This window comes from Caretta caretta, chromosome 4 (genome assembly GCF_965140235.1).
Source record: "Caretta caretta isolate rCarCar2 chromosome 4, rCarCar1.hap1, whole genome shotgun sequence".
In the NCBI taxonomy this organism is placed as follows: domain Eukaryota; kingdom Metazoa; phylum Chordata; order Testudines; family Cheloniidae; genus Caretta; species Caretta caretta.
The window spans coordinates 102,106,189-102,130,652 of record NC_134209.1 but is presented as its reverse complement, the minus strand read 5'-3'; the positions used below and the strand labels follow the sequence as shown (position 1 = coordinate 102,130,652).

Here is a 24,464-nt window from a genome sequence, read left to right as displayed (position 1 = left end):
GCTTTTCCTATTTCTGTAAATTTGTTCAAACACATTTGCGAAATGGAACAAAATTTCTAAATTTGTGTTTTAAATTTGCACCATTTTTACATGCACCATACCCTGGAAAGTATGTTAAAATCCACAAACAAATAATTACCTCCTGTTGAATGACAGTTTTCTAAAACATAAAAACAACAAAGCCCTTGCTTGGATGATTTCCCTAATCCTGCACTGCAGTAAATGAAAGATATTTTAAAATATATTCCCTGCATTGTACAGTATACATATCCTCCTCACTCATACTTTTTTCAGTAGATCAGTGTACTTGCAGTGCATTTTCTAAAAAAAACCTGTAGATGGAGCTAAAAAATCAGCTCTGCAAAAATATAATGCAATAATGACCCAAACTTGGAAATACAGTGCGTTGTATTGTTTAATTATTTTCTGCGTTTGAAACAGAATGCACACACTAATTTCAATCTCATTAGATTACAGGTCTTTTTATTTTAAAAAAAATGTAATTCACACTAAAACACACACCAGTGGTGAACTTGGTGTCCCTGCTGTTCGTATTAGATTGACATCAATGCACTCCAGGTATTAATACTTCATTGACAGCAAGAGACATTCCTTTATGCATGTTCTAACTAGGCTGGGAGAAGTACAAGACAATCCTTTTGGTACAATACAGTTTGTTTTTTGCTTCAGTGTATATAGCAATGGTTCTGCTCTTGTGTACCACAGAGGGTATTTAGGGCTTGCCCTACACTTTATGGAGCCTTCCTTAGGTTCATTCCTCTTCATAGGTCCCTTGGACCTCTGCATACCCGACATTCCACTGGCTGCCAACTGAGTTTGGAGACTGTTGTCTAGACAAAGCCATTGCCATACTAGGAGTGCAGCAAGTGAAGCAGAAGGAACTCCTCAAAGGATGCCTTAGGCAGCAATCATGCTAAGCAAGCCTAGGCTACAGATAGGGAAGCAATAGATGCTAAGCAAGAAAAAAAATAGACTGCTGAGAGAGCAAGCTGTCAATTGACAGGTGTCTTTCTAGACGTGGCAACTGTTTAGCAGGGGTTGTGTGAAGTCCCTTGCTGGACAGGGCCATGTGCAGCTTCGTGCATAGTACAGGCATAAGGCAGTTACAGAAGATATTACAATTGACTTGATTTTAGAGAATTAATAAATGACATGGGAGTGGTTAAGCCACAAGCATTTGCCTCAGGATAAGGTTTATGATCCACATGCATGTATGATGATTCAGCATTTAACATTAGACAAGTTAGGGATTGTATCAGTTTAGTCATAGACTATGCTGAGACCTAACATCCAGCTTTACTTAATCCAGTAAATGAAGTAGTATTACTGAAATTTGCATATAGAAAAACCATTTGTTACTTACTAGGAGATACGTGAAGTTGCCCATGTGCTAACCTGCATAGCTGCCTACTGATACCTCAGTGGACACATCTGATGAATAGTAACATGAAACACTCTACAGGCCTGGATTGTCCTGTGGGATCTGTACACAGAGAGGGTCCTCTGAGTGAGAGTGATCATGGAGGAGAGGGTATCAGGCAGAAGCACAACACTTTTGAACTTAAATTCTAAAAGAACAAAGTATTAAAGCATTTTTATTAATATGCAAACAGTAATTAACTTGGCTTTTCTGTAATTCATTATTTTTTATCTTTTCTAATGTCACGGTCAGATTAGAGCAAACCTAAAAAACATAGGTTTCTGAGCTCACTGTCAGTTCTTTCCCCAGTGTTCATGTTTTGAGAAAAAAACTTTTTTATTAAGTTGTCTATTTAGGAATAATGTTCAGAACTCCTTCCAAAGAGATTTGAATAGATGGGCATAAATAAAATGTCACTCTCCTCTCTTAAGTCCAGATTCAAAGCCCACTGAAGTCAATGGGATTCTTTCTAATAGTACCCAGAGGATACCTATTGTCAAGAACAGTGATACATGGAGTCCTTGCCCAGTACAAGGAGTTATGCAAAACTGATCACAGTATTGGGGGCTTGGTGGGTTGCTTAGCAGTGCAACATCGTTTAAATACTCTTGAATTCTTTTTCTTTCATGCAGGAGACAAATGCTTCCAATTATGGCCTTTTGCAGGTTGCACTGAGATCAGGTCATTGCCACTTACAAGAGTTGCAATATCTAAGTTTTCAGTGCCAAGAGCTAAAATGCATCTAAGGAAAAAGAAACATACTAGGGTGTGATATCAACAGAAAAAAAAACTGCAGTTCTAGGAATTAGCATTTATTATATAGGCAAACTTTTTAAAAATCAACCCAATCCTCACAGTGTACTGATTTACACGGGACTGTAGGCTCAATTTCTTCTGTCCAGAATAAGCTATTGAAGGAAGAGACTTTTTCTGCAGGATTTTGTCAGTTCTACAATTCAGATACCAAGATATGAAGTAACTTCTTAAAAAGAAGAGGCATGATCTGAAACAAACAAAAATCACATTTTATAAATACTGAGCTCTGAGAGCCAAGTTCTACTCAGATGTACATGTGCATCTGGTGACTTCAGAGGGAGTTCTGCACAAATCTCTGAGGTAAGAATTTGGTCCTGAATGTGTGTGCAGCACAATAATTTTAATTAGATGTAATCTGAGAAGAAAGTTTGAGCGTGATGCACATTTTTAGCATGAGAAATGATGGAAAAGCAATATCCACCATGTGTCACACTTTTAGCTCATTGATTGTACATATTTTAAAAAGGAAAAAAGTGATCAAACAATACTATTTTGTGTATTCTAATTGAAATATTCAGTCAGTCTCTAATTTCAGTTTTTTAATGTTGAATTGTATTAAAAAAACCTGCTTAACATTTTTCCTAAATTTCAAAATTCTTCCATCAGAACTGACTCTGGGTACATGTAAAATGTAGTTTTCAAAGCTAGCCAGTACTTGTATATTAAATAACACTGCTCACAATAATCCCTTTGTCAAAAGCTTGAGAAAGGAGATGGTCTTTGCATTTGGATCCAGGGGTTAACATACTCAGTCTTTGTCAGACCAGTAGAGTAAGCAAACTAAAATATGCACCAACTCCTGCTCTCAACTAGACTCAAACAACTTGTCAGTGAACAAATGGCAATCTTTAATTAAACATACTATGGCATCTTTAAGTCAATGGAAATAATCATATGTGAGTGAGGCAAGCAAGATTTGGGGAAAAATTCTCAAAACACTTAATGACTTAGGCACCTAAGTCCCATTGGTTTTCAAGTTGGTTTGGTGCTTTTGAGAATCTTACTGCGTCCCTATATTACTGCAGATATTGAGTGCAATAATCATGTAGGCTAGGCTCAAATGAGGCCTCACTGTTTACTTACTCCACTGGCTAACTCCTGTAGCTGCTAAAAAAGGCCACAGGTGTAACAAAATTCCTCTAGACTATTAAAGACCAGTGGGGGACACTAATCTAATAATGCCACACTTCAGCCTAATGGTTTCTTCAATGATAATACAACGTTACATCAACATGTTTCATTGTGAATACCATGCACTGACAAAATCCATCAAAATCACACAGTTTTGGGTCAATGAACAGGATCTGCTAAAATATCCCTCTCCTTGTCATTCTCAGAGATTTTAAAGCGAGAGGGAACCCTTTATGATCATCGAGCCTGACTTCCTGTATAACACAGGCCAAAGAGCCTCACCCAGTAATTTCTGCATCAAACCCATACTTTCTGTTTGAGCTAGCATGTAGTATTACATGCAGATAATAAGGACATTATTTACTGGTCACATTCTTAACACATCAATATTTCAGCTGTATTTTTGACATACCAAAAATGACCAGTCCATAAATGTTCAAGTTAAAAAAAAAATATTGGGAACAGAAAACGGCATTCAAACTAGTAGAGAAATATTTATTTCTTTTCTTCTAACTTACAACTAGCCAGAGAATCCCGCTGGATTAAAAAAAAAGTAGTGCTGTTTGCATGAGAATTTTGGAGCTAAATTAGGAGTTCCTCGGAAGTGGGAATTTTAAAATTGTGAAATGTATGTAAAGAGAAAATGAAGAATCAAGGTTAACTTCAGAATCAAACAGAATTCCTGATTCTCAGGCTTTCATCTCATGAAGTTTGTTTATACTGTATTGGGGCAAGTGTTTTAAACTAGAATACTGTTCAAAATAAAGAATAAAATCAAAAGCTTCCTTAAGCTTCTAATGTGTGTACCTAGGATTATGAAGCTGAAGGCTTTGAGTTTTCCTTTCCATTAGATCCAAAATTTGCTTCGCATTCCTTGCAGGTATGATGACAGTGCCTAAAATCAGGAGGAAAATAGAGCATTCAAAATTTTTGCTCATATTTCTCTAACACAGCTGTCATCTTTGACGCATATTTGTATGTGTTCTTTTAGAAGGAATTTGTTGAACAGGCTTTATAGAAGGAATCTCTTGTTTTCCATTCATCCGGTTTATGTTCTTATCATAGAATATCAGGGTTGGAAGGGACCTCATGAGGTCATCTAGTCCAGCCCCCTGCTCAAAGCAGGACCAATCCCCAATTTTTGCCTAAATAGCCCCCTCAAGGATTGAGCTCACAACCCTGGGTTTAGCAGGCCAATTCTCAAACCACTGAGCTATCCCTCCCCCCAGTTCTTCAGTCCTTCCAGATGTCTTACGGTATGGGATGATGTCTGAATGCCCCAGCAAAACAACCTTATTATTATTATGTATTATTTTCAGTAGTGCCCAAAAATATAGTAGAGCTTTCCAAGCAGGAAAAGGAAGCATGATCCCTGACAAAAGGAACTCACAATCTAGACAAGACCACTGGGTAAAGGCAAGGGTTACCAAGATATAGATGGCCAATTGGCCACATCTTTGTAATATAGTGTTGTGTTAATACAACAGGGTTTGGGAGGGTGGAGGTGGGGGGGTTAAGTGGGGGAGGGAAGATTTTATTTAAAAAAAAATTTTGGTTTAGGATATTTAAATTATTTCAAAATACCCTTCCAATTTCCCATTATCAGTCAGCTAATTTACATAGGCATCACAGCACAAGTGGGCCTTCAGAAGGGATTTTAAAACAGAGAGGTGGCCTTGTGGATGAGCTTTTGGAAATGCATTTCCTATGCGGGGAGCAGTGTAGTAGACGTGGACAAACTGAGGGAGATTATCATAGGCTCAGGGAAGGAGGTGGGAGTTAATGCAAAATGAGATGTGGGTGGGAGCAGCATTTGTATAGGGCTTTGAAGGCAGTGACAAAAAACTTGAACTTGATGTGTTGGACAGGGAGCAAGTAGAGAGATTCAAAAGGGGATGACATGGTCTGAGGTAAGGAAAATGATCTTAGCAGCTGCATTTTGTATGGACTGGAGATAGGATTGGCCAGAGAAAAGGAGGCTGCATTAATTATGGCAGAGAATGATTAACTGAGGGATATGAAGATGTGGTGGAGGAAAAAGATGTAGGATTTGGATACATACATCTTGGACATATGGAGCAAAGGAGAATTCAAAGGTGAACCTCAAGTTACAGGCCAGATAGATGGTGTGATATTTAATGGCACCAGACAGAAGGTAAATTGCTAACTGTTGATCTTTTATAATTAGTATATGGAGAGGCTGGAGATTTAATCCTTTAAATTATAGGATTATTTATGTCTTCCAAACAATGCAGATTATATTGTATTTAATTTGTATCTTTCTAATAATTACCACATAATCTGGAACTGCATAACTGCAATATATATCCTTACGTATAGCATTCAAGAGTGCCCTGTGAACTAAAGCAAAAGGTTTAAATGTACTCTGTAGTTGCCTCTCTCCTTCATTCTATTGTCAATAACTATGTTTTGATCTAAGATTGAGCGATCTATATTCAAGACAAACCTTTTATGTTCTGGACCAAATGGCTGAACTCCTATACTTTGGAACTTTCTTTGGCATGCTCGTATGTATGACATTGTCCCAATGGCAAGACCAAAGGCACCAGCAACTGTACAAACAGATCACAAAATATTGTTAGTATCTTGAGTTAGACTCTTGAACTATCATTTGTCCTTTTTACAGTAAATTGCACTTATGTGGGACTTTTTAATCAAAGTGCTTTATAAACACAAAGATTATACTGTAATAGTGTAAGTTCTCTTGTCACTGAAATGCAACCATCTGTGGAGTGAAACACTGCAGCTGGTTAATACACAGCAACACTGCACAACAGTTTAGATGTGTGAAAGAATATTGTGTACACTTGGAATTTCAGGGGGAATTTAGATGTGTAACAATAGTGCAAGGTGAAATCTGACAAAGACATAAGAGCTGACTCCCCCTGCCTTTGCAAAATGGCCCATGGTATTTTTGATGACTACCACTAGCTAGGACCTCAGTTTAAGTCTTGTCTTCCTACGTCACAGCCTTCCTTAATACCACTAGGCTCTGGTTCAGTACTCATTCAAAAAGAAAAGCTACTTCTGGCAACACGTTGAATTTTCTGTGGAGGTCTCAAATCCAAGTCTACACCAAATGCAACCTGCTTGGCTTTTGAAAACAAACCAGCTTATGTCATTTAAATGGCATCGTTGCATTATGTAAATGCAATACAAAACAATTTCTGTGCAAACAATTTTTTTAACAAAATGTTCCAAAGTTAGACACGTAGGATAAACTGAATTTGTATTATATATCTTTATTTGAGTAGTTATTTTCCTGTAATACTTAAAGAACTTAACCATGTTGAGAACTCATTCTGGTAGTCATATGGTATTGCCAGGGCCTTACTGCTGTACGTTATGTAATAAACGACAGTACCTGCCCCACAAAAGCTTATACTCTAAAAGACTAGACATAACAGGCAGATAAAATAAGCAAGGTTGTAAGAGAAGGGAGAGAACATGAGAACAAAACTGTAGGATAGTGTATCACAGATTAGCTATGTGCACAATCAGCAGCCCAAATTCATCATTGGCTTATCTATGATCAGATGGCAGAATTCTGTGTGCATTATGTCAGGGTAGGGATAGGATACAGAGGGACCTAGACAAATTGGAAGATTGGGCCAAAAGAAATCTGATGAGGTTCAACAAGGATAAGTGCAGGGTCCTGCACTTAGGACAGAAGAATCCAATGCACCGCAACAGACTAAGGACCGAATGGCTAGGCAGCAGTTCTGCGGAAAAGGACCTAGGGGTGGCAGTGGACGAGAAGTTGGATATGAGTCAACAGTGTGCCCTTGTTGCCAAGAAGGCCAATGGTATTTTGGGATGTATAAGTAGGGGCATAGCCAGCAGATCGAGGGACGTGATCGTTCCCCTCTATTCGACATTGGTGAGGCCTCATCTGGAGTACTGTGTCCAGTTTTGGGCCCCACACTACAAGAAGGATGTGGAAAAATTGGAGAGAGTCCAGCGAAGGGCAACAAAAATGATTAGGGGTCTGGAACACATGACTTATGAGGAGAGGCTGAGGGAACTGGGATTGTTTAGTCTGCAGAAGAGAAGAATGAGGGGGGATTTGATAGCTGCTTTCAACTACCTGAGAGGTGGTTCCAAAGAGGATGGTTCTAGACTATTCTCAGTGGTAGAAGATGACAGGACAAGGAGTAATGGTCTCAAGTTGCAGTGGGGGAGGTTTAGGTTGGATATTAGGAAAAACTTTTTCAGTAGGAGGGTGGTGGTAGAATCTCCTTCCTTAGAAGTTTTTAAGGTCAGGCTTGACAAAGCCCTGGCTGGGATGATTTAATTGGGGATTGGTCCTGCTTTGAGCAGGGGGTTGGACTAGATGACCTCCTGAGGTCCCTTCCAACCCTGATATTCTATGATTCAAGGTGAGAGTTAATGAGGCAAAGGTGGGGAGGTACAGATTTTGATTGGAAGTTTTCCCCACAAGAAAGAGGTAGTATGGGAGAGGTGCTTGTGGAAGAAGCAGACAAACAGACCATTGAGAATAGTGTTATTGACAGAACCATGGTGAGGGCTGACCTTGCAATAATATAATAGTGCAGATAGGGCAATTAAAAATTGAATATACACTCTTACTGAAAAAGTCTTAATTAAAAAAGCTTTACTTAATAAATTAGTTTGTAAACTTAGTAGAATCCTATTTACCTAAACTGCTATGCTGACACCTTATAGATTCAGATAAACAGAAGTTTGGATAATTGACGTTCACTAGAACAGGGAGACACACAGTTAGCACACAAAGGAAGTCTGGATAGTGGAGGTTTGGAAAGTGCAGATTCTACTGTTAATAAAGATCCCCCAAGCTTTTCTTTCCTTTTAAAATAAAAGTACTGACTTACATGCAATTTTAGGTAATGATCCAAATCTTGGGTTTGATGAGAGAAAGCCTAAAATAAAACACAATAGTTAAGAATGTCTATCCACTTGAGAAACTCATCAACATCTAACAACAAAAGGGGTCTTTTTCTAATAAGCCTTTCTCATTTCTCAGAGCAAGGCCTATACCTGCAAGTATGGTAGCTTTGATTTAGGAAAATACACAATTTCCAAAGCATTCTGGTAATTCCCAATGCATTTATTTGTGCAGCGGCACACAAGCTTTGGGGGAAAATACTTTGTGCTGTCATGTGGGGGATTGAAGTCCAGGTCTCTCATTCAATTTCTTGCTCTTTGGGTCAGCATAAACTGGGAGATAGCTCCTAGGACCTTTTTTGCCAATAATCAGCCCAGTGTTAACTGTCACCAGATAGAGTCATGTTTATCCTCTTTAATAGGAATGGAGGAGTCACTCTGACATTTGGGCTTTTGAGGAGAGATGATGTAGTTCATGAACAGAGGAGAAAATGGAAAGATTCTCATCCTTCTCCACCAAAATTCCCCCTCCCCTCAAATTGACTAATATGACAATAGTGGCTTGTTTCTAATCTCAATTTTGTAGCATCATGTATTGGTATCTGTGGATGCTCAGCTGATGCCATGAGACAGCAAATCAAAATGCAGCATAAGGATTTTTCCATATAATCCTCCAAATGCCTGTGGATCCCTCCAATTTTCCTGTTTACATCCCCTTCACCCATGAGCTCACAAGTTGCAACCACCATTCTGGACATTGTATAGAACCTGTTCAAAATACCCAGGCACGATGACTGATCACAACTGTGTGATGTGACTGCCATATCTAATCTCAGCCAATCAAAGGAGCAGGAGTCAGAATGAGCCAGTCCATTGAATTTTGTACCAGCACTTGTCTGGTGACTTATCCATTTCTGCAGAATTTAAAGAGAGTGTGACAGTAGCTCTAAGAGCTATATAATGACCCCGTTCAATGAGACGGAAGACCCTAAACAGTGGAACCACTGTATTTCTGGGGTGGGATGTCAGTGGGAGGCAGGGTATGGAAGGGAAGTAGGGGTGACAGTGCTAGGCTACGCAGGCGAATTCCACACAGAAGAGTTTGGTGGCAGAGGGAGCATAGAGTGGCGGCCAGTAGATCTACCACTGTAGAGTCACATAATATAGGAGATGCACAGAAGTCCCAGCTTCTTCTAAAGCCAATGAGCTGTAGTATACACAGTGGAGTGGTTATGCAACCACTCTATTCCAAGTGTTAGATTGTGGGGAGGAGGATTTCTTTTCCCCTAGCCCCTATTAGGTCCTCCGTGCAAAGCCCATTTATTTTCACTTTGTCCAGGTGTTCAGCAGTTGTTTCAAAAGAGGTACAAGATGCCCCATTCATCTCAAATAAGTCAAGGCACAATAATGGCCATTTAAAATTGGCATTCTTAATTACTTCACCGCTGATCATTTTAGCATAAATATCCAGCTACTGCAGAAATGTGGGGAGAGTTATCTGCCAAGGGGTGAGAAACCGAGAAAGTAGTCTGCATCTCCTCCATAGGCATGCAGAGTGCAACCAGGCTGATTCACTACAGAAATGTAACGTGATACTCCTCTGTGCAGATTACACAGCAGCTGTCTAAGATCTCCCTGTCCTCCCATTTAGCCAGTACTCTTTGCATTGAGCCACTATGTATGTTGGCATACAGTCATAGAAACACTGCTTTCTAGAAGCCAGAATTTAGAGCTACAATGCCAGATTCTGATACCCTGACTTACATGGACTTGTATCCTATTCCACAAGTAGTCCCAATGAAGTCAGTGATGATTCTTGATTACAGAATGTAATCGTGACATATTCAGGCCGCTAGTATTTGCAAAGGTCTGAATTCAAAAGGAAATACAGTAAAAGCTTTGTTATCCAGCATGTTGGGGGAATGGTGGGTGCCGGTTAATCAAATATTCCAGTTAACTGAGAGTTATACTTTACCAATGGAATATCAATTTGCAAAGAAATTAGAATACAATAAAATGAATAAAATATAAAATACAGTAGTACAGTATACAGGTATTCACCAATGTACTGCACTGCAGAGTGGCTGGTTTCTTGAAGCACTTAGGTGTATACAGGTAACCTACTGTATAGAAAACTTTATCTTTTGACACTACGTATCACTATGGGCAGCACATGGCATACACCCAGATCACTAAAAATACACTTAAACTGTACTGAACATAGGTTGATCTTTCTTTGATGATTCAGAAGACACTTCAGGCTCTTGCAGTGCCTCACGGTCATCATTATCAACATCAATTATCATTGTAGATGTAGAAGGTGTAGTAGATTGGGCTGAATCTGTAATGACCCTATGACACACCCTGGAAGCTGCTTTTTTGAATAAATTCATATCATCAGCTTGCTTACTTGTCTTCTGCCTCTTTTGCATAAAAGTAGAGGGCAGAATGTGCAATTGCATAACCTCCTAGGCAGTATACCAGTCCTGGTTACTAGACTGAAGATTTGTATTGGGAGATATCAGAAATGCTGGATAATAAAGCTTTCTGGTTGATAAAGTGCCAGATAACACAGCTTTTACTGTATTCAGAATGAGTTGTGGCAATGCATAGTTAATTATCAAATCATTATAACAGTGATGGCACTGAGTGGGAAGAACATTCAAATATGAAAAGCAGCAAGCTCTGGAGGAATTCTCATTTAGTGCTGATTCCAGATCAGCATGACTTAGGTTCATTTTTAATATAAATAAAATGATACATGTATATCTTCCATTTACCATTGTAAATTAGTCCCTGAGTGATGAGCATGCTTCCTAGAGACAATGGAAGACCTGAAAAAAACAAGCAAACAAAAAAATTCAGCACTTTGCTCACTACTGTTGACTGGCTGAGAATTATGTGCATCTTTTTTGTATTTGTTATCCTGTCTTCTCCATCCCAGCTTGCTTGTCTCATTCACCTATTATGCCTGCTCTTAGACGGAAAGCTCTTTGGGGCAATGACTGTCATTCATTATGTTTGTACAGCACCTATCACAGTGGAGCCCAACCTGGTTGTGACTTTTTTGTGCTACTGCAGTATAAATAACAACAAAAACTTGCATGACCATAGTAGTATATCCCCTCAAGACAGCAAAACTAAAATGTATCTGTCCTTGATAGCAGTTTGATTAAATGATGAAACCCTTAGAAGCTTTTCAAATCTTTTCCTTTCAGAATGTCCACATTTAGAGTTGCCATCTGGCCAACTTTACACTCACTCTGCAATGACTTTTGTTTTTGTTGTTGAAACTAAATAGAAATTTTGTTATTTCTTGAAAAAATTCAAAATCAAGATCACATGAAAGAAAATGAAAAGTGTCTCTTGGGTGAGAGTAATAATAGATTTAAAAAATAGTGACATCAACTAATAATAATAGTTAACTATTAACAATTAAGGGAACAATTCTGCCACTTTTACTTACATTAAGTGTACCTTATTATGTAAGTAGTCCCACTGATTTCATAGTAAGTACTACTCAGCATAAGTAAGGATGACAGAATTAGGCCCTAATAACAATCCTCTCTCAAATAAATTTAAATGTTAAAGTAACTGGCAAGACATGCAGTAGAATTTAAAGCAGTACTTCAGCTAAAAATACATCAGGTGCTGATTCTCACTGGGATAAGAATTAACATGAGTTACCTACCTCTGTACCAGAAACTTTCATTTCTACATTCTCGACTGATCCTTTCTACTTCTTTTCTATTGATGTGAGCATCTGAGATAGGACAGTAGAAACCAGACTGAAAAGAGCAATCTTCTGTTAGCTTACTGATTTTTATCGTATAAGATCATTTTTAGATCATTTAAGATTAAAAATAGTTACTAATACATGTAAAGTGAAGAGAAAGGTATTTTCCTTTCATAAGTAATGCAACCCTCCCTCAAGTCTCAAAACAAACACACACACGCACAAACCCCATCTCTAGTTAGTGAAGCAATCAAATATTTGATAATTCAAGAGCAGAAATGTGAAGCACTGTTCAGGTTTTAAAGTGAAAAAATGTCATGCTATTTGGAACATCTTGCCTGCAATAGTTTAGGTATTAATTTTAGACAGGCAGTAAATTGGTGTTTCTTCTCTTAATTCTTTTTTTCTGATCAGCCACATTCCTTTAGCTGATATTCAGGGACTGAACTGATAGGAAAAAAAGGCAATGCTACTCTCAGGTCCTCCGACAAAATAAACCCCAACCACTTGAAATGCCAAATGAGAAATTACTCTTGGTAGGTTGTGCAGATATTCAAATTATAATCTCTCACGCCCTCCAAGGCACTGCAGTCCTAACTCTGACTCGTGCAATTCAAATACACCTATGGGCTCCGTTGGGCTCCTCTGGCTGGGTTTCTCCTCAGAAGGATTCAGTTGTCCTACTGGATTCTGTTGATGCCCACCCAGTAATGGCAGTAAAATGTCACTCACAATAGATTGTGTATGTCCCTCTCTTTTCTTTGTTGAGCAGTGAAATAGTTAATAATATTGATATTTTAGTACCATCTCTGGGCATCTGAGTTAACATCTCTCCAAGGCTGGCTCTAGCTGGGGTCCATGGTTGAACTGCACCCACAGAAATCAGGTCTGGATGTGCATGGCTGGGAGTGCAGCTGGCACTCAGGTCTGCCTGCCAAAAACCACAACAACTTCTCTTGGCAATGGGGACCAGTGGGAAGCCTCAAGCCAGCATGGAGGGGAAAGGATTTAGGTAGGGTGGAGGGGCAAGCTAGTCTGTTCTCCTTGTCCAGCCAGGTAGGGAGCAGCAGTGCAGGGGATGGGGTAGGGCAGCAATAGGGGGGCCTATGGTGTTGCTGGGATAGGGGTGGCGCTCCAGGTTATGATGCAACTCCCTTTTGGGGATCCCGGGGGGAGGGAGAAGGGCTGGATATGGGGCACGGAGAAGACCCTAAAATTCCTTCCCCCAAGGAAGCCTTGAGCCAGCCAAGAGGGGTAAGAAGCAGGGTGGGGGCAGGCAGGGCTCCTCGAAGGGACAGTAGGGGGGTTTCCTTTGAGGGCAGAGGCTACTGGGAGGGGGTGGGTATAGGAGTCATGTGGAGAGGGAAGGTAGGGGCTTCTGCTTTCCTGGATTTCTAACCATTGTAATAATCATCATTAAGGCTAGGAGTCTTTCACAGAGGTCACGGAAGTCATGACTCCGGAACCTCTGTGACTTCTGCAGCTGTAGCGGCTGACCCCAGGGCTGCCCGAGCAGCTGAGGCAGCCCCAGGGCTAGCCACACTGGTCACTCCCTGGGTGCCCCAGACTGCTCCCCGCCCAGAGGAGCAGCAGCAGTGGCAAGGCCATTGACCGCTCCCTGGCCAGAGCAGCGGTGGTGGCAGAGCCCCAGGCCACCCCCTCCCACCCCCCGGAATAGCAGCATCTGCTGGAACGCCCCCTCATCCCCAGCACCTAACATTTAGTTAGGGGTATTTTTAGTACAAGTCATGGACAGGGTCACGGTCCATGACTTTTACTAAAAATATCCATGACTAAATCGTAACCTTACTCATCAATAAGTTTTCTTACACTGAACTAACTCACCACTGTGCTGCTACAGCTGTACACATGCACTGTACAAGAGTTTGGCATAATCAGTCTCCTGTACAGTGCATGTATACAGTTGTAGCAACATGGCAGGGACTTAGTTCTGTTTAAGAAGACAATTATAAATTGTTATTTTATTATGTTTCTATCTGGCTGCCCAGGAAAGGTTTCATAGCTGCTTTAAGTGCCTAGTAATAATGTGAAATACCTGGTGTAAATATCCTGGGGATACTATCAAGGGCCCTCTCTGACCCCCCAACTCCTCCCTCTTTATTCCTCATTACAAAAACAGACCTACAATACGGTATCTAGATGTCATTATAAATATGTGATCTGTAAAAAGTTCCTGAAGTTACTGTGAAGTGATGTATATTAAGTAACAGGAAATGGAAAAACTCTTTGCTCATGAAAGCAAATCCTCTTCATTACTAAATAAAATTGGTACATATACTGGGGAGGGTATGTTGGCTTCATCTGTGCTGGATTAGCAGTCACCAGGTAATAGCATTCATACCTAGACTTCAAAGGAACTGAGTATAAGTGAAGAGGGGATTGGAATAGACTCTGACTGGCAATTATGACCTCAGGCACTGGGATGGTGAGTTAAAGGCAGAGCCCATGATAGCTGGAGGGACAGACACATAGAATGCTAGGAAGGTAGTCTTCAATTTACCAGGACTATAACTCTAAGGTTTAACCTACCAAGATAAGCTGTGGCCTACCCTGTACTCTAGATATGATTTTATTACATTTATCTTTGCTTTTATTCCATTTACCAATAAACTTCAACACTTCCAAACCTGAATGGCGCTGCGACTCCATGTGCCAGGTCACAACGCACGGAGCAGGGAGTCGGAGCCAGCCCCAGCACAACCCCAGTCCCGAGGGACAGGAGCTGCTGCTGTGGGGTGAGTCAAAGCTGGGCTTGGTCTCCAGGCCAACCCCTCTTCCCCTAGGCCTTCCCGCCACACCGAGCTGGGATTAGGATTGTGGTGCTGGAGAGGAGTGTACTGCTGCAGGTGGTCGGTGCCCCCTCAGTGGGGCGAGGAGGAGGCTGAGTGCACCTACTGACTTAGGAGGCTATTTCTGCCACTGCATCTCACTGAGACGAATGGGGCAGTTTAGACTTCATAGTTATTGTTGAAAGCTCTGTGCAGACTCAGGCAGATGTCATTGTTTCAATTACACGCAGTTCACATTTCCAAGGCTTTATTTACAATCACAAAAACTGAAAATGTACTTTTTAAAAAAATGAAAGCTCAGATTTTGTAGCACAAGTGCCACCTCAGTAGAGATGTTGGTATGCCATAGGGTATGTCTGCACTTGGAGCTGGAGATGTGACTTCCAGGTCAAGGACACATACCCAAGCTAGCTCTGCGCTAAAAATACTGTTGCCATGGCAGTATGAGGAATGGGTGGGCTAGCCGCCCTGAGTACGTGCCTACAATATCTTGGGAGGGTACATAATTGGAGTGGCTAGCCAATCCTGCCAGCCCTGTTGCCATGGCTATGCTCTACTTTTAATATGCTAACTCAATCGCCGCTGATGTGGGTATGTTTCCTCAGTGGAAAATTGCACCCCCAGCTCCAGCTGGAGATATACCTATGCTGACATGTACCACCTCAATGTGAGCCCTGTTAGTTTTGTAATCCTGGTGATGAAATAGGTTTATTGGCTGCAGTCATTATTACATTTTCAGGTAGTGAATGCCCCAGTCCTCATTCAAACACAACTCTTACTAAAGTTAGTGGGAGTGTTGCTTGAGGAAGGCCTTCAAATTGATCACAAACCAAGTTTCATAGCACTGTGTGATGGGGTGTGCTCCCCACACTGGCCCTGCAAGAGCTGGGTTGGGCCAGGTGGGCCCAATCAGCTAATTAGGCTCCGAACAGGGGAGAGCTGTAGGCAATTAATTAGAGAGAAGCTCATGTGTGAAGCACAGGTGGGGCTTCTACAAAAGATAGGAAATTGGAAGCAGAAGGGGCTGCAGAAAGGTAGTCTATGGTCACCCTCTGGGAGAAGGGAGGTGTGTTTGGCAGTTATAGAGGGAAGTAGCCCATGGTTGTTCCTGGGAGGAGGGAGTAGAGTGGCTGGCAAACCCCAGAGAGTGGGGGAGTGCTGCGGTAAGAAGCAGCCCAGGGAATAAGCAGCAAGGTTGGGGACTAAGCAGACCTTGGCTGCATGTTGTAGGGTCCGTGGGCTGGAAACTGGAATAGAAGGTGGGCCTGGGTTTTCCCTACCCACCAGTGGGGCAGTGACACTGGTGGAGCAGTGAACCGAAAGACCGTTGGGGTCACTGTGGGAGTGACAGAGAATTTGAAGGACTGCACCCAGGAAGAGGGGAATGCTGAGTGACCTGGCCAGAGGGCTGCTGTGGCTCCTGAGAGCAAGAGAGGCTGCAGGGGAGAAACTAATGGGGTATACCTGCTGGAAGGGGTGTTAACCAGACTAAGCTAATCCCCAGAGCCACCAACAGATGGTGCCATCCAGCAGTGAGTAGAGCTAACCTGTCACATAAGGTCATAGTATAGTATATGAAACTTGTACTGCTCATAAACTATGTCAAATATAATAAAACCTCTACAATAGTACGAACAACAGATAAGAAGTAAATGATTATGAACAGGGTTATTTCATATCAAAATTACTCTTAGTTAAATGTTCACCTATGGCACAAAAGTGGTAGAATTTGGCCTTAACAGGCCTGTTTAGATTTCTTCAGCATAGGGGAGCTTGCAGCGGGTGTAAAGCAGTGTAACCAAATCCTATGCCAACTGGCCCCCCCACTCCACCTGAGTTGGATGTTGAGGATGAGCCAGAGAGCACCTGTGCTCTATTGGCTCTTACAAGAGGTCTGGTCCTTTAGAAGCCATAGCCAGCTAGCATAAACTAGAGCAGATTAGCTGGGACTGGGACCAGGACCAAGATAGCTTGACTAGAATTAGCAGATGGTGGTTACCAGCTTTCTGACTGCCCTCTGCTTTCTGTCTTCTCTGTACTGAGCAGAATTTGGCACAGAGTCTGGGTCATAACACAAAAGAAGACTGGATTTTCCAGAAATTGTGAACATGAACATTCTGAAACCTTGTACAGAGCTTAGAGAAGTATAATACAGTAACTCCTCACTTAACATCATCCTGATTAACGTTGTTCCATTGTTACATCACTGATCTATTAGAGAAGATGCTCGTTTAAAGTTGCACAATGCTCCCTTATAAAGTTGTTTGGCAGCCGCCTGCTTTGTCCACTGCTTGCAGGAAGAGCAGCCCGTTGGAGCTAGGGATGGGGGCCTGGAACCAGGGTGGGCTGGCAGCCCCGCTATCAGCTCCCCGAAGTTCTCTGTGTGGCAGCTGCCGGGCAGTTCAGGTGTCCCTCCCCGCACTGCTGTGTGCTGCTCCTGCCCTCTGCCTTGGAAGTGCTCCCAGGAGCCTCCTGCTTGCTGTGCAGGGGGTGGGGGGAAGAGGGGTGCTGATGTCAGGGTGTCCCCCTGCTCCTGTACCCCCATCTCCACAGAGTGCGGTGGGGAGGGACATGACAGGGTACAGGGGTGAGGGAGCTTGCTGGCAGCAGCAGCTGTTGTCTCAACTTGCTGATCTACTTAAAAAGGCAGTCTACTTAGAGTGGGGTTAGCGTACTTAAAGGAGCAATGTGCATGTCACACAAACACACACCTTGGAAAGTGGGATAACGTGGGTTCATCATCACGGTCAGTTTCCGCAGGGAATGTTTGCAACCACTTTCATGCTGTGTCTCCTCCCTCCATTCGTGCTGCCTTGGAGAGTTTGAGGCTACGTTAACACCAATGTGTTAACCCTTGAGGGCTCAGCCGAGTGCTAGTTCATCATGTACCAGCAAGGCATTCCCTGGGAAATATCCAACCCTCTGATTCCACCATGACTTATACGGGTTGTGTGTGTGAAGGAAAAAAAAAATTTCCCTGGAACCTAACACACCCCCCCCCCATTACATTAATTCTTATGGGGAAATTGGATTTGCTTAACATCATTTTGCTTAAAGTAGCATTTTTCAGGAACATAACTACAATGTTAAGCAAGGAGTTACTGTGTGTATATATAGAAAATTGTGCAAGAACTTATGATTCTAAAACCAAATGTGCTCTATTTTTAATATTGTATAGTATACTATAAACTATATTTAAACTACCTACAGTTATATAGCATCAATACACTTTATTATAAACTTAGTTCTTTTAGAAATTTCTAACTCAGGTGTAAAAATTTACTTTGGATTGAAATATGAAAAGCAAAATCTCAGCACAGCAGAGGGGGTAGAAGTCATGAAACATACTTAATGACATGGACTAGATCTGTTATTAACATTACGAGACATTTTAACAGAATGCAGGCTTTATTTTTTCAAATTTTATATATTTAATTCTGTAGAAAAATATCATGCTAAAAATTAAGAGCTATTCCAGGAAGTACAAAGTGAAAGCTGCAATGCTGTAATTAACCTATCTGTGGTCTACAGGACTGGACATTGTCATTTAATATTTTATACCATAAATGCAGCATATTCCAGGTATACAAGGGAAGCATGGGCCAACCTGTAGCTATTTTAGGGTGGAGTTTAAGCCATAAGATTTATTGTTTTTGTCAGTTTGTATTAAACTAAACTTAAACATAAGACCAAAGGCTGCCCTCAATTATACCTGTGCAACCCCACTTACTTTGTAAAATACTGTATTACTGCCTTTTGCATTTTCATTTGGTTATGAAAAAATGCCTCCCAGAATCTTGGTTATATCATGAAGAAAATATCTCAAATGATGCCATCTTTCTTGGGAAAATGTAAAAGCTTTATATATGACAAGTAACTCCTGAAGAGCTGAAACCTTGCCCCAAACAACCAGATACCCCTGAGAAAGCTGCCATGAGTATAGTGGACGCAGACACCTGACCTGGAGACCAGCAATCTCTTAATAATTTGCAAATGAATCAGCAGGAACTCCACAGAGGAATACTGGCAAGCCGCCCCTCCTCCTCGTTTATATGTATAAGTCCCTGTATTCAGGCAGCTGTTCACCTGGATTCCATTTGATAGTAAGAATACAAAAATGCCAGTCATTGGCTAAAGATAGCATTCAACAGAAAGGGGAAGCAACTCCAATTTACCTGTTTGTTTTGTTGCTGTGAAGATGCCTGAACTTTACTTTGGGCTGTTTCTGAAGACATGTCTGTCTGTCTGTCCTTCCCCCTCTCCTCCTAACAATCTTGGTAAGCAGCAAAGTCAGCAATGCCGTCTTTTACAGCTGGCTCCTCCTCTCACTGTTTGGTACAAAGGTAAAAAGAGTAAAAGTATTATATTGTTATAGCCAACTGTTTACCCAGAGAAAACACCATTTTGAAAGAAGCATTGTTTTTATTGCAGATACTATTTGAATAACCTGATATTAAATGTAACTAAAAAAGATAAAATGGCTGAACTCTAAGTGAATTATATTAGGCCACACAATGCATTATCCCCTTTCAGTTATCAGAAATATTGGGTTTGTACTGAGTCAAGCAGGCATGTGTACAGGGAAGGATTATGTGCTGGGGCTTGTGGAGTGCAGCACAAAACTCTCAGTGCTGGAGAGGAGTGAGGACAAATGTGGTTTCAAGCCACCTTGCACCTTCCTGATTCCTGACTGCACTGGAAGCCAAAATGGCCCCTGGCATGAATGAGATGGCTCAGAGAGTTGGTCTAATTTATAGCAGCCTGTTCTGAGTGGTGGCCAGAATTCCCACAGTCAGAGGGCTACCCCCTCCTAGCCATACCCGGCCTTTAACCCCTGACGCACATTTCTTATTTTTCCACCACAGGACCTAACCATCAAGCCTAACATGAACTAAGTCTGTATTTCAGACCAAGGTCCATCATGACTAGTTATTTTTCTGATTTTATTTTTAAAAAAATCATATTTCAAAGGTACCCACAAAGGGATTTAGTTACTTAAGCCCCAAATTTAGGTGCCACTGCAATCCACAAAACCCCCACTGGGCTGCTGCATAAACCTGTAGGCTTGTAAACTCTCTGCACCTAAATTTTTTTTGTTATAAAGTGTCCTAAGTTTCTGCCTTTGGTCATGAACACACCACCTCCCTCTCGGCCTCGGGATACCTCTTTCATGCCTAAGCCTCAGTGGGATCTCAGATGTTCCCCTACCCTTTTTGCCTGCAGGGCCTGGTTAAGCGTTGGGGTCCATTCAAAAGTGATGACGGGGTGCTTCCCTTATAACTTTTAGCCCACTGGTTAGAGCATCACCCGGGATGTGGGAGACCCAGGTTCAATTTCCTCCTCTGCCTGATGGGGAGAGAGGATTTGAACAGTTGTTTCCCACCTCTCAGGAGACTGCCATAACAAATGGGCTCTGGGATATTCCTGTATAGGTGCCCCTCAGTCTCTCCTGTTGAAGCTGTTCCACTTTTTGGATAAATAATTAGTCATTGGAGCAGGGGGACTGGACCTTGGGTCTCCCACCTCTCAGATTAGTGCTCTAACCCCCAGGCTCCAGAGCCATTCTCTCTAGCCCAATTTCTATTTATGTATTTATACAAACTGAACAGCTTCAAAAGTCTGTTCTCCTAAGTGGTTGCTGGTACTCAAAGTGTGAACTGTTCCAACTCTTCTCTGTACTGTGCTTTAGTTCTGAGACAGTTACAAAGTTATAACACTCACGAGAAGCCCTGTATTTTTATTTAGCATTGGGAATTCAAATAACCTTTTTTTGTTTGGTTTTTAATGGCAGGGCTGAAGAACTGACCTTTCTCCTTGCTAAAAAGACTTAGGTAAAGCACTGTGTTGATACAAATCTGTAGTAAGGTAAGTCTTCCTGTGCTCAGTTTTACCACATTCAAACTGTATATTGATACTGTTTCTCTGAAAAATGTAATTTTGAAGCTCTGTGGAAGGTGGGGCAAACTGTAAACTCTTCACTGTTTGTCTCACTCTGTCAGTCTCTTGTCACTTAGAAAAGATCTAGGGAAAGGGGAGGGAACTTTAGAGCAGTTTGCCAATCACAGGCACTAAATCTTGGAATTCATATTCTGTTCAATAAACCTAGCTGTGTAGGAACTTGTATTTAAAAGAAGATCATCACAGGAGATTGCTGTAGAATCTGACCTGGCTCCTTTACCACTGCAGCAGAATTTAAGCTCTGCATCACTTTTTCATCATTGTTTTCCAGATTCAGAAAAGTAAATAAGAAGAGAGGCAGGCTTTTTTAGGACTCTGTAATGTGTTCTAGTAACGTGTAGCTTGTAATTAATCTTTTTACACCATAAAATCTTGGAAGTATTTCCTATGTTACTAAGCTAAATTTCAGTTTCAACATAATGAAGAATCCCAGAAATGGATGAAGATGACTGAGGTAGCTGCAGAAGCCAATAAGTTTCTCATGTTGACATGGCTGACAGTCTATTTAATTTTTGGTTTTTTCAAAATATTTCATTTAACTATTTTTTACTTTAACAAAAACAAACCTGATTTTTAAAAACGTGAATGTTTAATTCAAAAATTCATATGCTTGTTTTGTTAAATATTGTATGTTTTGCTGTTGAAGGAAAAAAATGCAGAATACATAATGTTGTTGTTTTAGTTAAATAAAACAATTTAAATGTCTGTCTGGTGGTGGTCTCCTCTTAATACAGCATGGCAAGAAAATCCTCCAAATATTAATGATTAACCTGTTGAATTGGAGATAGATATTTATGAAATTATTGGGAGGTGAACTACTTCAATTACCTTTCGTAAATGAAATAACCAACCAGCCAATCATTCATTTTCTGATATAGCTGAAAAACTAATCTGAAAAGTTTTCAAAATCACTTAAAAATGTGTATAGTGCGTACCTTATAAAAATGAAACCTACATCTATCTCTGAGTTGTGAAGAATATGTATTAAGGTTATAACAACCAACAAGAATGCAGTTTTATGTAGAAATCCATGATTAAATTGAGTCTTCCTGACCAGTGATTTAAATCAAATCCACCCTGAGAAGGCTTGATTCAGTTGTTGATAGTGACCACACCACTCTGTGAGATTACTGTGAGAAACAGATGAGAAAAAACATTTGAGAGAGTGGGGAAAAATTTAATTGCCAGAGACTTTGTCTTATTGTGTGGGTGTTTCGGGAATAAAGTACTAATTAATCATAGTGACATTTAGCCCAGCGCTTATAGTAACACTTCAGATGTTTGACATCCAGTGGGGTACAAGGGGAAATACTTGCCAGGAGATATTATAAGATCCCTCTAAATTAGAATCTTTATTTTAATTATGGGACTCTTATTTTGGTGCAGGGTACATAGTTTAGTTTCAGGCAATGTCACTAGAAGCGTAACAGGATTAAAATGAAGCAGTGACTGGACACTATTGTTAAAGGTGTGGGCTCAGATGTTTGACATCCATTTCCAAAGTTTACAGAGGAATAATCTGGGAGGCACTGTTACTTTATTTTCTTGGTTGTTTTTGAAGGGATTATGAGAATATTTGGGAAAAAAAGTAGATCACTCTCTTTTTCTTAGGAAGGATGGCATGGGGTTTAGGCACAGGCAATCTGGATTCTGTTCCTGGCCTTGCAGCAGACTTCACCTGTGAGCCTAGGTGAGTCACCCAATCTTGTTAAATCTCAATTTCCTCCTAAGTAAAATACCCTCCTTGCAGCTGGGTTGTGAGGCTTAATTAATGCCTAGGAAGTCACATACTTTGAGACTGTTAGATAGAAAAATCTATACAGAGCAAGACCTAAAACTTTTATTACTTGTTGTTGTTGTTTTCACTATACACTAGCATGACTGAGGGCAAAATTTGGCTCATGGGGGGGGGAGGGGATTTCTATTTTTCCCAACAAGCTGAATTTTGCCGTCCACCAGGAAAAGCCCTAGATCTTTTCCTGGTCATGTGGAAGATTTTTAGCACCTCCCAGGAGCAGTGAAGACGGGTGGGGAATGCTAGCCCATCAGCAGAGCAAAAAAGAGACCAACCCCATGAGCAATGCACTGCCCCCTACAAATTGGCACCCAGGGTGACTGCCCTGATTGCCTACCCCTAAAGCTGATCCTGCCCTCAGTTCTAGTGTAACCTCATTAAGACATTTGTGTATTTTTGATTGCAGAACTTTGGTCCAGTGTCTTGTTACTTTCTGGTATGTAATTAACCCTCCATATTTAGTTCCATTTATTTTATGTGCATTTTATAGTATTTCTCTCAATATAAAACCTAGGTGAGGTTTTTAAACATGCCTTCCACAAAGGATATACAAGCTCTCATTAAAACCAGCTGCTACAAAATCTGCAATTTGTGATATACGTGCAAGAACTTGGTCACTAGCAAACAGATCTTGGGGAAAAAATGCTGTCAAATTTGGACCTTACAGGGGGTATTAGAACAAAAAAAATCCTTTTGTGTTTGCAATGATGAGGAAATTGCCTCAACACAGCATGTACTCCCTGTCCGCTAACGCCCAAACCCACATCAGTGCAGAGGCTTACCGGAGCACTCTTTGCGCAGCTCTTGTGTTTGAAAACCCAGGAGATCAGACTAAAGAAAATCAGCGGAGCGAAGGGCAACTTCGCAGAGACAAAGAGGAGAAAAAAAAAATCTTACGATCTTTCCGGACTCTAGTTGGGAAGTTACTGGTTTTGCATTAGTTCGAAAACTGGGCCCAGTTCGTACTTCCACCGCGCAGACTCCTGCTGGCTGTACCGCGCTCTCTGGCGCGGAGACGCGGCACCCGCAAGCTATATTCAATTCCTGTTTCACTGAGGGGCCCGCCCGGCCAGGAAGAGGCAGAGATCAGCTGCAAGAAGCACCGATTCAGCCTCGCTCCCGGAAGCTGCCTGTGTCTGTGGGGCGCTTAGCGAGCTCCGGGCTGCCAGTGTTTTCTCCCCAGTGTAATGTAACTCCCTGGAAAGGGCAAGGGGCTTGTACTGCTGCTGCCCTTTCCTGGGCTGAAACCTCTGGACGCATCACATACCAGAATTTAGTTTTTGTCCACTGCGGGATATTGTCTCTTCTCTCTCAGACAGTTTACACAGCTATAATTTAGGTGAGTAACTCACACCAGGGCAGGTACTAAATACCCATCCCCATGTACAAAGGAACGTGATTCTTTTGGGGCTGTCGTGTACCTAAAACGGCGTTTACCCTTTGTATTTGTTGTGTAATAAACCCCACCCTTCCTAGGTGCTGGAGCTGGGGGACTGGCCGCGGCCCCTGGCTTGGAGTTGTCTCCATCATATACAGGGGTTTACAGTTTGGTTCAGTGGCTCTCAGCACTCCCACTACACAGATTGTTCCAGCACCCCTTGCCACCCTTGTTTTAGGGTTGCCTATTATATTATAGGCTGCTAAAATCATAGCTGTCTGCTATGGCAAATCTAGAGTTGGATTGCAACTTCCCCAAAGGTTGGGGTGGGAGAGGAATGAGTGGGTGTATGGATTTTTATTTACATGAAAGCACCCCCCACTCAAAGCACCAGCTCACTGTATAATAATTTTCTAGTAAATTATAGACAGTTAAAAAAAAAACACACTGCCTTGTCTACAGACAAACAAAAAGCAGACTAGAAGAGGGCTCTGCATAGGGAAAAGGGAAGA

The 24,464-nt window shown here is 41.4% G+C and overlaps 1 protein-coding gene across 3 annotated transcripts; it reads right to left on the bottom strand.

The window, feature by feature from the left end:
* Positions 1-466: 466 nt before the first annotated feature.
* On the bottom strand, positions 467-23,748 carry OCIAD2 (OCIA domain containing 2). Of its 3 annotated transcripts, XM_048848350.2 has the most exons (8): positions 23,472-23,736; positions 18,997-19,149; positions 11,967-12,063; positions 11,056-11,109; positions 8,263-8,310; positions 5,856-5,961; positions 4,196-4,283; positions 2,238-2,444 (listed from the first exon to the last, which is right to left on the bottom strand). In XM_048848350.2, the coding sequence occupies exons 2-7, from the start codon at positions 19,054-19,056 to the stop codon at positions 4,202-4,204; spliced, it is 447 nt and encodes a 148-aa protein (XP_048704307.1). In that variant the 5' UTR covers positions 19,057-19,149; positions 23,472-23,736; the 3' UTR covers positions 2,238-2,444; positions 4,196-4,201. The 3 variants fall into 3 exon arrangements, with proteins under 3 accessions (XP_048704306.1, XP_048704305.1, XP_048704307.1); XM_048848349.2 differs by lacking the exon at positions 5,856-5,961 and having other exon boundaries at positions 467-2,444; positions 23,357-23,748; XM_048848348.2 differs by lacking the exon at positions 5,856-5,961 and having other exon boundaries at positions 467-2,444; positions 23,472-23,746.
* Positions 23,749-24,464: the final 716 nt, after the last annotated feature.